This window comes from Bidens hawaiensis, unplaced genomic scaffold (assembly GCF_021521415.1).
Source record: "Bidens hawaiensis isolate Kalapana, Puna unplaced genomic scaffold, B.hawaiensis_p1.1 tig00038007_1, whole genome shotgun sequence".
NCBI classification, from domain to species: Eukaryota; Viridiplantae; Streptophyta; class Magnoliopsida; order Asterales; family Asteraceae; genus Bidens; species Bidens hawaiensis.
In genome coordinates, this window is record NW_027496644.1 from 116,570 (window position 1) to 129,396 (window position 12,827).

Consider the following 12,827-nt stretch of genomic DNA (forward strand, 5'->3'; position numbering starts at 1 on the left):
GTGAATTCGGGTCAAATGCATGACAAAACCTTCATTTACAAATAAACCAATCTCGTGGCTTGAGAAAAAGTAAGAGCAACCGAAAAGCTTTTAAATATTTCGTTTATATATAGTGTGTGTATATATATACAAACATGTTTCATGGATTTCTATCAAACTGCTCATTAGTACGTTCGTATCTTCATCTCTCTCTCTCTCTCTCTCTCTCTCTCTCTCTCTCGATAAACATACATACAAAATAACCAAATGGGTGTTGAAGCTGAAGATTTCTCAGTGAAGGTGATAAGGACCGAAACAGTTGCACCTAACCAACCATGGCATGATCACTGGCTTCCATTTACAAACCTGGACTTGTTGGTGCCACCCTTTGATGTTGGTTCTGTCTTTTGTTACAAAAAATCCCATGAGTCAACTGATGTTACCACAATGGTTGATGCCCTCAAGGCTTCTTTATCTCAGGCACTCACCTTGTTCTACCCGCTAGCCGGAGAGATTGTTCGCAACTGTGCTGGTGAGCCCGAGATTCACTGCAACAATAAAGGTGTCGATTTTATTGTAGCTGCTGCTGAAGTGAAGCTCCATGAACTCAACTTTCATAATCCTGATGTAAGCTTTGAAGGAAAGATGGTCCCCAAGAGGTCTCATGGGGTGCTAGCCATCCAGGTTAATTAACTATTTAAATTCATTCATTAAATATGATACAATAATATCGAAATCATTTTCTAAGCAATTAAGGTTTTAGTTCATCATGTACCCGAACTAATTGACCCGAAAAACCGGAACTGAAGTAACTTGGGTTGACTATTGTGTCTGATTTCTGGGCTTCACGTCAACCCAAAAAACTCGAATATACCTTTTGTTTTAAAACAAAATATATTATCAAGTATAGTAGTCTAAGCCTGTTTTTTTAACAACAAAATTCTACCAACAAGAATTTAAACCCACAACCTCACATTTGTAAAATTGGTCATTATACCACTAGACTAATAGATAATTGACAATAAGCTAAGCTTTAGCCGCTAAGTTTATTTGTATATCTCGTAGATCGACTGTTTCCATTCCACATGCTATGGATTGACTGTTTATGGTTTATTTTTGCTTTCGATTTATGACTGATAGCAACCGTAATCGAGCACCTTAAACAAGACAGATTGAAGACAATTATGTTGGTTTCTTATTATATATGGTTGGACTTTATTTAATTTTACTCCTTTTGATTGTTTTATCGGGTTATGTTGATTTATTTTTTGGTTAGTTATGTTACAAGTGAAGAATATGCAGGGCCGGCTCAACGATTTTGGAGGATTAAATTGAAATTAGTTCTTGTGACCCTTTCTTGACAATTGTGAATAAAAATAAAAAAAGATCGCTTGAAACCGGTCTCAAACTCAAGCCCTACAACTAAGTAGCACACAAATATACCACCAAACCAACAAATAAATTTCATTTTACTTTATCCATTATAATATATCTATATTTAATGTTCTTTTTCGGAGGTCATAATTAAATGTGGGCCTAAAGCCTTTGTTTGATTTCGGTGGCCCATTGGTCGGACTTAAGAATATGTTGCTTTAATTTTAGCATTGTAATTTTTTAAATTTCTATTTCTATTCTCTTTGTTTTCTAGGATACTCGAAGCCCGATCAGCTCAATTCAAACCATAAAATATGTGAGAAATTTGGATCGGGTTTGGGTCTAGATTAAAAACTTTAAACATGAAGAAATCGACTAAAAAAACTCAAAATCCAAATAACAAACCCAAAGAACGTCACCCCTAAGATCATGTGGTTTGTCCAAAACAATTGGTAAACAAAAACTTAGTTTACTAAATACATGTAATTTTACTATGGTGATTTTAACTATTTATTTAACAGAAATCTAACACCTATGTTCAAGCCGGAACTCAATCTCCCCAACCTTTTCGAAAGGGTCACTGATACACATAACTCTTAGATATCACTAGACCAAAGTATCTTTTTAATTATACAATAATTTCAATTTAATCTTATTGTTTTGTATATTGAAAAAAAGTTAATTACAGCACCAAGTTCACATATTATAAATTCGAATTAAAAAAGAAAGTTATATTGAATGTTTAAAAAAATAAAATAGTTATATGTAAACTTCATTAATCCACAACAGATCTTTTTAGAAGTGTTACTTTAAGACTTTTTAAAATGGTACACTAACCTTTTTTAACTTTTGAAATTTATAAAAGTATGCATCAACTAATACGATTGTGTTTATATATAAATGCTGCCAAAATGACAAAAATATATACTATGTTTATCTAATCTAATTGCGGCCAGAAATGACAAAAATATTATGATCTATGTTTTGTCTTATGGTCATATAATACATAACCTTTATGTTTAAACTCTAAATTAAATAAGTGGTCAAGTTTCAACTTTCAAGTACGTGTACTTCAAAGTGGAGTAGGTGAGTGTCTAGTTAGGATTAGGATATGTGTAATAAGCTCAGGCAATCCTATCCTATTGTAATGACGTGTTAACACTTCTTACATTTTTTATGAGACCGTTAAACATAACATTAATAATTTGAAAGTATGAGATGCCACAAGGATTCGTTAATTAGGGTTGATGGTCGAACGCATAACGCATTGAAATTCTAAAAAGATTTCAAGAAAAAAAGGAGTGAGCATATAACTCACTATTATATTGGAAAAGTAGAATTTGTTCTAGATAGTTACACAATTTTAACTTATCATTGTATCACTGGTGGATCTATCAAATTTTTGATGAAAATTTATAACGGTGTTTATCTATTACTATATAATAATTTTTTTAGTCTAGTTTAAGTCTGATCAGGTACGGTCAAAATAAAATAGATAATTAAACTAAATTTATATAATTAACAAAATTGCAATGCATTTGTGATTACAAATGAATAATGAAAAATATAAAATCTAACATATCTAAACTTGTCTAATTATATAAATAATGTTTTTAATCTAAAACTCCTAAGTCCTAACTTGTATAACTTTTCAAACCATAGTCCCTACTCCTTAATTAAATAAATTAAAACAATAAAACTGACTATCGAATGAGTGATTCACTTAATCACTTACCCAAAGTAGGAAGTCTAATAAGAATGTGGCAAGCAAATGGATTTAGTGGTGACGAAGCATGATTGCCTGGGTATAGGTGTTGTTTGTCACTATTAGCTGTTTTTCTCTTTGCAATTACTGGTTAATTTTGTTTTTTAGGAAGGTTTAAAATTTTAAAATCACGAGCTAAGACCTAAAGTTAAAGGACCTAAGCTTATGGTTATTGGCTAGTAAGGTCTAAACCAATATAAGGTTACATGTAGTGGAGGGGCTACAAACTGAGACGAATTGTGACACGTGACGTCTAGTCAGTAAATTATTGGTTTTTGTTATTATGGTGTAATAATGTTGTAGTCCATCCTTTACAAATTGAAAATTATATGACACATACACACACCATTACATGTGGGTACGCCCGTGCATTAAGTACGCATGCGCAAATTGTAGTTAAATGTGTTCGATTTTATAGTATAATTTTTTAAAAAGATAATAACAACATTTATACATGTTTTAAGGGAATATGTAGTACTAGACAAAAGTTAACAACCGTGGGTTTTCAAATTAAAATTCTCAACGGTTCCATTTTATTAATTATGACATAATTTGATCTTGACGACAACTTATCATCGCAGGTCACAACGTTGAAATGCGGTGGAATGGTGATAGCATGCATGTTTGATCATCGAGTAACTGACGGCTACTCAGCCAACATGTTTGTCTCCTCATGGGCCAATATGACTCGGTCGCAACCACCATCATTCTTGCCTTCTTTTCGTCGTTCAGTTCTCAACGCTAGGCACCCAACCATCTATGCGCCTTCAACAGCCAACATGTTTCTTTCGCTTTCTAATCTCCCATCGCTTCAAACTGATAAAAAATGTGAATCAAATGATCTAGATCAAGACTTTAATATAAGTCGAATGTACTATATGGAAGGTGACCAACTTAAGAGACTTCAGTTGTTAGCCAGTGAAAACGGATGTCAAAGCTCGAAGTTAGAGTCGTTTACTTCCTTTTTGTGGAGGATTACGGCTAAGTTCATGGAGGACTCGGGCCATGTTGATCATATTTGTAACATCGCTGTTGCGGTTGATGGAAGGAGAAGGTTATCGGAGGGAGAAGGAGTCGAGAAAGAAAATATTATGGATGCACACTTTGGTAATGTTTTGTCTATCCCGTTTGGAAGGATCCAATCAAAGGTATAGACTTCGATTTCATGCACACTTGTGCCATAGCTTAAATATATATACCAACATTAGAAGTTGCTAAAAGTTATACAAAAAAATATAAATAAATAAATAAAACTAACCAAGAAGTAAAGTGGAAAATCATGATACTAGACATGACAAGGTGGTTGATGAATTTTTCATTTACCAAATTATTACCATCACTTTATAGCTAGGAAAAAATTAGGCAGATTGTAATATTTTTCTATTTAATTACAAATCAACTTAATTTATATTGTTTGTTTCGTTTTACTGCCATTTTTTATATAATTTAATTATATATATATAGGGTGCGTTTGGGATTGTTTATTTAAGTGAAAAATGACTTTTTGTTAAAAGACCTTATTAACTTATGATTTTTTTAAAAGACGTTTTTAAAAACATGTTTGGATTAGCTTATGTGTTGGAAAAAACTAAAATGACTAAAAAGGACATTATTTTTTAAAATGAGTGTAACGGGTTTTGAGGGTTGAAGGTGTGTAATAGGTAAATCAAACTCATTAAGTTAATAAGTTACAAATTCCTAACTTTTCAAAATTCCTTTATTTTGCCTTCTCATTAAGTTAAATCCATATGGCCTTATGGTTACCAAACACCTTATACACCTTATTAACTTTTCAAAAAGTTTATAAGTTATAAGTTAATGAAAATAAGAAATACCAAACACCCCCAATAATATGATATTTAAAATTACACAAAAAGTTTGTAAAAGGATAAAATAATGTTCTTTTTAAAATTATACTTTTTGAGAACTTAACATTTTTTCAAAAGATTTATTAATTTTTTAAGATTTAAATTATATATCAATATAATATAAAGATATTTTTATAAAAAATAAATATATTCACGTTATAAGCTTAGTGTATAGATCTATTGTGCCATGATGGAAATGTGTTGCGTCATGGATATATAGATCTGGTGCGTCGGGATGACAATCTAATGTGTAAGCTAGGATATAAATTTGCTATGCTAAGCACACATATAAAACTTGGTTCATTGATAATTTTAAAAGTCAAGGTTATTTTGTTAACTTCTGTTATCATGGCCCATTTTTGATTTTTCAAAAATACCAACAAAGCTAATTTAGTAGAAAATAATGATATTTTTTTTGTATCTATGATTCTGAAACATAATACACAGGATTTGAAGGACATGCCATTGAGTTCGGTGGCAAACAAGGTTCACAAGTTCTTAAAAAGTGCAGCTAACAAGGAACACTTCTTGGACTTAATAGATTGGGTTGAGGATCAAAGGCCAAAACCGTTGATGTCTCGGCCATTTGCTGGAACCGAGAAGGCGGTCTCAATCATGGTGTCATCTGGTCAACAGTTTTCTATCATGGACAAGATGGATTTTGGGTGGGGGAAGCTAGTGTTCGGATCATGCTATGTTCCGATGACACGAAGGGATTGTTATGTGATGACGATGGCGAGTCCTGTCAAAGACGATGATTGGGTTGTCTACATGCATTTGCCTAGGAAGCATTTGAACTACGTGGAGACACATGCGAGTCACCTGTTTAAACCCTTGACTACTGCTTACCTTAAACTTTAAGATTGACTAATATTGGTATAAAGTTAAGGCTTTTGAATCTAACGGTATATTGTTTAAAAGTTATGGTTAATAGTTTGTGTGTACTTTATTTCTATTTAATTGTTCTCTTTCTTGTTATTAAAAACATATTATATGCTCTTTCTCTGTAATTAAGGCATTATTATCTTTTAAGGTTCCAAAATTTACTATTTTGCCTATGTTATTCAGTCCACGACGGTAAATAAAGTTTGACTATAACCATTATCATCTATCAATAACAAATATATTTCCAAAAATTGCAACTGAATTCTATCTAGAGGATGTTGGAGCTAATTCAAACTCAGGTTACATGTTGAAGAAATGACCGTTAGAAGATCAAGCTGAGTCAATAAGCCTCCTAGTTTGGTGGCGAGTCTAGGTGTTTTTATTATGCACGTTTTGTTTACCAAGCATTTCTCTTAGTTTGTTTTTTATTTGATTAAGTCTTTCTTTACCGTTGTAAGCTCTGCCTATTTAAGGCGTTTATGATTAATGGAAAAGTATCCATCTTTGTTTTCCATATTCTTATCTATATCAATCTGCTTCAACAGATTGGTATCAGAGCGTATCCAGGTTCTGTATTCGATCACAACTACAATTCCTAAATCATCAAAAATCCTAACTCTTATTCACAAAACCTTTTTGATGCTCATGGAAAACAACAATTCTGGTGGTATTCCCTCGACTCCCCTTCCAATCTTTAAGAGGAGAGGCTATGAATTATGATAGATTCGAATGAAGACAATTATGATATCTCAAGATCTGTGGGACTATGTGGGTACCGTATTCAATGAGGCCAATGGTGATACAGTTAGGCTGCATGAGAATAAGAAGAAAGATGCTAGGGCGTTCTCACTAATTCAATAAATTGTGCACGATGAGATATTCTCTCAAACTGCAGGAGCAACAACGTCTAAACAAGCATGGACACTCATGCAAAACCAGGGAGATTCAAAAGTACAAAGGGTAAAGTTGAGGGGCTCAGAAGAGAGCTTGAAACAATCCAGTGGCTGATTTGAAGTTTACCCGTGGCTGTTTGAAGAGAGAGGAAGAAAGGGGAACCAGTGGCTGATTTTTTTTTGTCTAAAGTGATGAAGATTGTCAATCAGAAGCGTACATATGGTGAGGTAGTGACAAATCAGATTATTGTTGAGAAAGTACCTTGAAGTTTACCGACAAGATGGGAACATGTAGTGGCTGCTATAGAAGAATCCAAAGATTTGAGCAAATTGTCATATGATCAACCGATGGGATCTTTACTGGTACATGAAGTAAGAGTCAATAAAGGGGTTTCAACCCATGTTGAAGAACAAGTCTTTCAAGTAAGAGAAGATGTAACAAGTGTTGAAATATTTGATTGAAAATATTGGGGATCAGTCTCCATCATTTCCCAATATAGACCATAAACTGCCAGCCATTATATTCAATGCAATTATTGTATTTTCCTTATTTGGTATTATGTTTAGGCTATTTATAATATTATACGAAGGCATGTTCAAAGATACAATGGAATACAAAATACTTCAATTTCTCATCCATTCCTCTGGTTATCATGGCTAACATGGTATCAGAGCAGTGTTTTTGATCCATAATCTATTTTTTTTTCTCATCATCTACCAGTACCAGTAGCAATGTCGGAAGAAGATAACAATAACTTAGCCATCCAAATAGCCAATCTCCTCAAAAATGGAGTTCAAACTCAAACCCAGAACCCAAAAACAAGTCCATCCGATAGCCTAAAAATTAGCCTCAATCTCACAAGCCAAAACTACCCTCTATGTGCTCGGATGATACGAGTCGCCATAGGGGGGAAATCGAAAGTTCTCTTAAACCATCTCACCCAAGACCCACCGGAACCCATTGACGAACAGTGGGAACATGATGATTTGATCGTCTTTTCATGTTTGATCCAAGATATCGAACCTGGCCTTGCTAGTAACCTTACAGAGTTCCCAACAGCGAAAACGCTATGGGACGCTCTTACAGTTACGTATAGTAGCGGCAAAGAAAAACTTCAAACTTTCGATCTCCACGTCAAAGCAAACGAGTTCAAGGAAAATGGCGTACCGTTGGAAGAATTCTGGATAGTAATGCAGGGTATATGGGGAGAAATTGAACAACAAGATCCAAACCCAATGACGTGTTCTACCGACATCGCCACTTACAACAAAGTCAGGTCAGAAAACAAACTGTTTCAATTTCTCAATGCCCTTGACCGAAAGTATGATACCCTTAAAAGGGAAATCCTCCGGTGGGACCCCTTGCCGTCTGCCGAAGCCGCTTATGCGGCTGTCCGAAAGGAAACCGCACATCAAAGCATCTTCGGGAACGTACAACAAGGGGTGGCATCCAATCTTAATTCAACAGGTGATTCCGATGGGTTAGGGCTCATCTCTAGAGGTCGCCGGTCAGACCATAAATCAAATCCGTCATCATCCCGGCTTGATAAAAGCAAGTTGAGATGCGATCATTGTGGCATGGCCAAGCATACGAAAGAACAGTGTTTCAAACTAGTAGGGTACCCGGAATGGTGGGCTGGCGGACACAAAAAAGGGAAGGCCGCTGCCGCCGTGGGCAGTCAAGGAACCACTAGCAGCGGCGGTAGCAGTGGTGACCATCCAAAACCCGCCGGAAGTCAAGAAAAATCGGAAAAGGGAAACCTTGGAGGCAGTTGTTGTTTTGCGGCAGTCAAAGAGGAAGAACCAAGGGGTAGCACAGGTATAGGGTTTGAGAATTACACCTCAAACCCTTCACTCTCACAACATTTTTATTTTAAACCCATTAGTTCCAATATGACAGTATTGAACCCTCAATTCTTTAGCCCCAAAGTTCTTGATTTATTAAATGAATTTCAAGTTTCAAAAATTACAAACAACACCTCTCACGATTTTAACTTGGAGTCAGAAACTTCTTTCAATATTGGGAAAGTTAACATGGCAACAAAAAATGAAAAAAATTAAAGACTCATGGATATTTGATTGTGGTGCTACAGATACAATGACCTATGAAATATCTGACATGTGCTCAATGTCAACACCACAAAGATCCAAAATTCATACTGCAAATGGAGAAATTCTTCAAGTAAAAGGAGGAGGAACTATTCAAGTTTCACCAAACATGAAACTTTCAAATTGTCTCTATGTTCCCTTCTTATCTCATAAATTGTTATCAATAAGTCATGTTACAAAAGAACTAAATTGTGTTGTGCTAATGCATCCTACCTTCTGCATCTTACAGGACATCAGGACGGGAAAGATCATTGGGCGTGGTACTGAGCGGCAAGGACTATACTATGTGGATGAGGTGACTCTACAAGGTACTGTAATGCTAGCTCATGGATCTACAGATAGGGAAGATTGGTTATGGCATCGAAGATTGGGACACTCATCTAGTGGTTATTTGCATCGTTTATTTCCTGAATTATTTCCAAAAAATAAAGTCTTGAATTGTGAAACATGTTTTTTGGCTAAGAGTCATAGATACACTTTCATATCAAATGATACTAAAGTTGACAGTCCTTTTTTTATTAATTCATTCGGATGTGTGGGGGCAGCAAAAGTCATGGAGTGGGGGGGGGCAAAATTTCCGTTATTTCGTAATATTCATTGACGACTGCACCTGCGTGACTTGGATTTATCTCTTGAAAAATAAATCCGAAGTTTTCTCAAAATTCACGATTTTTTGTGCCATGGGTAAAACCCAATTCAAGAGTTAAATCCAAATTCTTAGGTCCGATAATGGAGGGGAATTTGTAAATACTTCCATGAAACAGTTTTGTCAGGAAAAAGGAATAATTCATCAAACCTCTTGCGCCCATACCCCTGAACAAACCGGGGTATCTGAAAGAAAAAACCGCTTCCTTTTAGAGATAACTCGTTCACTCATGATTGAATCCCAAGTTCCGAAATCTTTTTGGCCTGAAGCTCTTGTCACAACAATCTATCTTGTGAACCGTCCCCCAACAAGAGTTCTTGACTTAATAACCCCTCTTCAAGTCCTCTCTAAATTCCACAAACCCCCACCTACCCTTACCCTTGAACCTCGTGTCTTTGGTTGTTCTGTTTTTGTTCACCTACCAAAAACAGACCGTTCCAAACTTGATGCATGTGCTGAGAAATGTGTGTTTGTCGGCTATGGAGTCAATCAACACGGTTATCGATGTTACAATCCGAAAACTTGTCACATGTACGCCACGATGAACTGTGACTTTCTCGAAACCGAATACTTCTATAATACCCAACACACTGGTCAGGGGGAAAAGGCGAACGATGACACATTGAGTTGGATAAAATGGATGCCATCCTCAGAAGAAATTAATCACGGAGTCCAAACCTCGTCACAGTCCACTAGTCCTGAAGAGAGTATCACTAACAATGATCCTCCCAACCTGGCGTCAGAGGTAAGTAATTCTCAACCTCAAGGGTATGTTAATTCTTCCAATATCTCTGATTCATCCACTAACTGTGAAAATCATGAGCATGCTGAAACTCTTGACTTACCTAATGATGAGGCAGAACGAGAGTTATCACAGGATGAACAAGTCAGATATGTTCTACTCGAAAGATCCAACAGAGGAGTTCCTCCAAAAAGGTACTCTCCCGAGAAAGAAGCTCGAAGTTCTAGATATCCAATGGCACACGTGGCAGTTGGAAACTTATCTCAAAAAGCCCAAGCTTTTGCCACATCTCTATGCTCTGAAGAAATTCCAACTACAGTTGAACAAGCCCTTGAGTCTAAGAACTGGAGGGAGGCAATGGAAATTGAAATGGCTGCACTGAATAAAAATGAAACATGGGAGAAATGTACCCTTCCTTCTGGAAAAAACCAGTAGGATGTTGTTGGGTCTTCACTATAAAGTACAAGTCAGATGGAACTATTGAAAGATACAAAGCCCGACTTGTAGCAAAAGGGTACACACAAACATACGGAATTGACTATTCCGAGACGTTTTCTCCCGTGACCAAAATTGACACAATCAGGGTTCTATTCTCTATAGCTGCGAATAAAGATTGGCCTCTCCTTCAATTTGACGTAAAAAATGCCGTCCTAAATGGAGAACTCAAAGAAGAAATCTATATGGAAGCCCCTCCTGGATTTACTGAAGATTCTAGTCCTAGAGGAGTGTGTCGGTTGAAGAAATCCTTATACGAATTAAAACAGTCTCCTCGTGCTTGGTTTGGCAAGTTTTATTTAGTCATGAAAAAACATGGCTTCAAACACTGTAACTCAGATCATACTTTGTTCCTTAAACGGAGGAATGGACTCGTAACATGCCTAATTATTTATGTTGATGATATGATAATCACGGGTAATGATGTAGAAGAGATGAAAAAGTTAAAAATAAACCTTTTCAAAGAATTCGAAATGAAGGATCTGGGAAGGCTTAAATATTTCCTCGGAATTGAAGTCTTGAGGTCGAGACATGGGATTTTCATCTGTCAAAAGAAATATGTCCTTGATTTGCCGGCAGAAACGGGGATGATTGATTGCAAACCTGTGGATACTCCTATGATGGTAAACCAGAAGCTCTATATGGAGAAAAATTCTAAGCTTGCCGACAAGGGATAATATCAACGAATAGTAGGGAAACTAATCTATCTCTCACACACCCGACTTGACATTGCTTACGCAGTGGGAGTTGTGAGCCAATTCATGCATCAACCTCAAGTTGCCCATATGGAAGCCGTATGGAGAATTATCAGATACCTCAAAGGGACACCTGGTCATGGAGTTCTGTTCAAGACAAATGGATACCTTGAAACACAAGTGTATACCGATGCAGATTGGGCGGGAGATAAAGGAAATCGAAGATCAACATCTGGTTACTTTACCCTCGTTGGTGGGAATCTTGTCACTTGGAGAAACAAGAAACAAAAGGTGGTGGCTCTTTCAAGTGCCGAAGCAGAATTTCGAGGAATAGCACGAGGTCTAGCAGAGATTTTATGGGTACAGAAACTCTTGACAGAAATCGGGTATCCTCCAACCCAACACAGTAAAATTTTATGCGACAACAAAGCAGCTATTCAAATTTCAGAAAATCCAGTCCAGCATGATCGCACAAAACATATTGAGGTAGACCGACACTTCACTAAAGAAAAACTGGAAACAAGGATAATTGAACTTTCGTTTGTCCGCTCAAAAGATCAACTAGCAGATATACTAACATATTGAGGTAGACCGACATTCGACGAATCTTGTTAGATCCGTAGAACACATGACTATAGAGGGGAGGAGGGGTAGAGGACGACCTAAATTGACTTGGGATGAGAGGATTAGGCGTGACTTGATAGATCTAAACCTCTCCGAGGACATGGTTGGAGATAGGAATTCTTGGAGAAGTAGGATTAAAGTTAAAGATTTTTAGGGAGAAAGGAGCACCTTAAGGCTTCTATTTACCTTATTTTGGTCACATACCATATAGTATTATTACTAGTATTTTTTTTATTATTACTATTATTATTTAGTATTATTATTATGATTATTATTATTATTATCTCATTTACTATATATTGCCTCATACATATGTATTACAGAGCTGAGGGTCTCTTTGAAAGCCACCTCTCTATCCCGTTGGATAGAGGTACGGTGTGCCTACATTCCACCCTCCCCGGACCCTACTTATAGTTTTACTGTTGGTGGGACTTAACTGGGTATGATTGATTGATTGATTGATGTCTTGGCAAGTTGAGTATTGAAAAGCCCACTACTCAACTTGAGGGGGAATGTTGAAATATTTGATTGAAAATAATGGGGATCAGTCTCAATCATTTCCCAATATAGATCATTGACCTTAAAGATCAAGATCCCATGATTTAAGGCTATTTTTCTGGTCTTAGCAAACTGCCAGCCATTATATTCAATGCAATTATTGTATTTTCCTTATTTGGTATTATGTTTAGGCTATTTATATTCTTGTATGAAGGCATGTTCAAAGATACAATGAAATACAAAATACTTCAATT

At 36.0% G+C, this 12,827-nt stretch overlaps 2 protein-coding genes across 2 annotated transcripts; both read left to right on the forward strand.

Annotated features, from left to right (window-relative positions):
- The first annotated feature begins 200 nt into the window (after positions 1-200).
- On the forward strand, positions 201-5,941 carry LOC143589890 (coniferyl alcohol acyltransferase-like). Its single transcript, XM_077070521.1, has 3 exons — positions 201-663; positions 3,700-4,266; positions 5,434-5,941. Exons 1-3 carry the CDS (start codon positions 247-249, stop codon positions 5,845-5,847), a joined length of 1,398 nt encoding a protein of 465 aa, XP_076926636.1. The 5' UTR covers positions 201-246; the 3' UTR covers positions 5,848-5,941.
- Positions 5,942-7,496: 1,555 nt separating this feature from the next.
- Positions 7,497-10,696, forward strand: LOC143589894 (uncharacterized). Its single transcript, XM_077070523.1, has 4 exons — positions 7,497-8,583; positions 8,858-8,946; positions 9,103-9,181; positions 9,951-10,696. Exons 1-4 carry the CDS (start codon positions 7,497-7,499, stop codon positions 10,694-10,696), a joined length of 2,001 nt encoding a protein of 666 aa, XP_076926638.1.
- The last annotated feature ends 2,131 nt before the right edge of the window (positions 10,697-12,827 follow it).

Bases quoted from the DNA above. Each gene is read 5' to 3' on its own strand.
- LOC143589890 (XM_077070521.1), top strand. From the start codon at position 247: ATGGGTGTTGAAGCTGAAGATTTCTCAGTGAAGGTGATAAGGACCGAA. The intron at 664-3,699 runs GTTAATTAACTA...TTATCATCGCAG, and splicing joins ATGGGGTGCTAGCCATCCAG to GTCACAACGTTGAAATGCGG. The intron at 4,267-5,433 runs GTATAGACTTCG...CATAATACACAG, and splicing joins TTGGAAGGATCCAATCAAAG to GATTTGAAGGACATGCCATT.
- LOC143589894 (XM_077070523.1), top strand. From the start codon at position 7,497: ATGTCGGAAGAAGATAACAATAACTTAGCCATCCAAATAGCCAATCTC. The intron at 8,947-9,102 runs GTAAAAGGAGGA...TGCATCTTACAG, and splicing joins CAAATGGAGAAATTCTTCAA to GACATCAGGACGGGAAAGAT. The intron at 9,182-9,950 runs GTACTGTAATGC...TACCAAAAACAG, and splicing joins GGATGAGGTGACTCTACAAG to ACCGTTCCAAACTTGATGCA.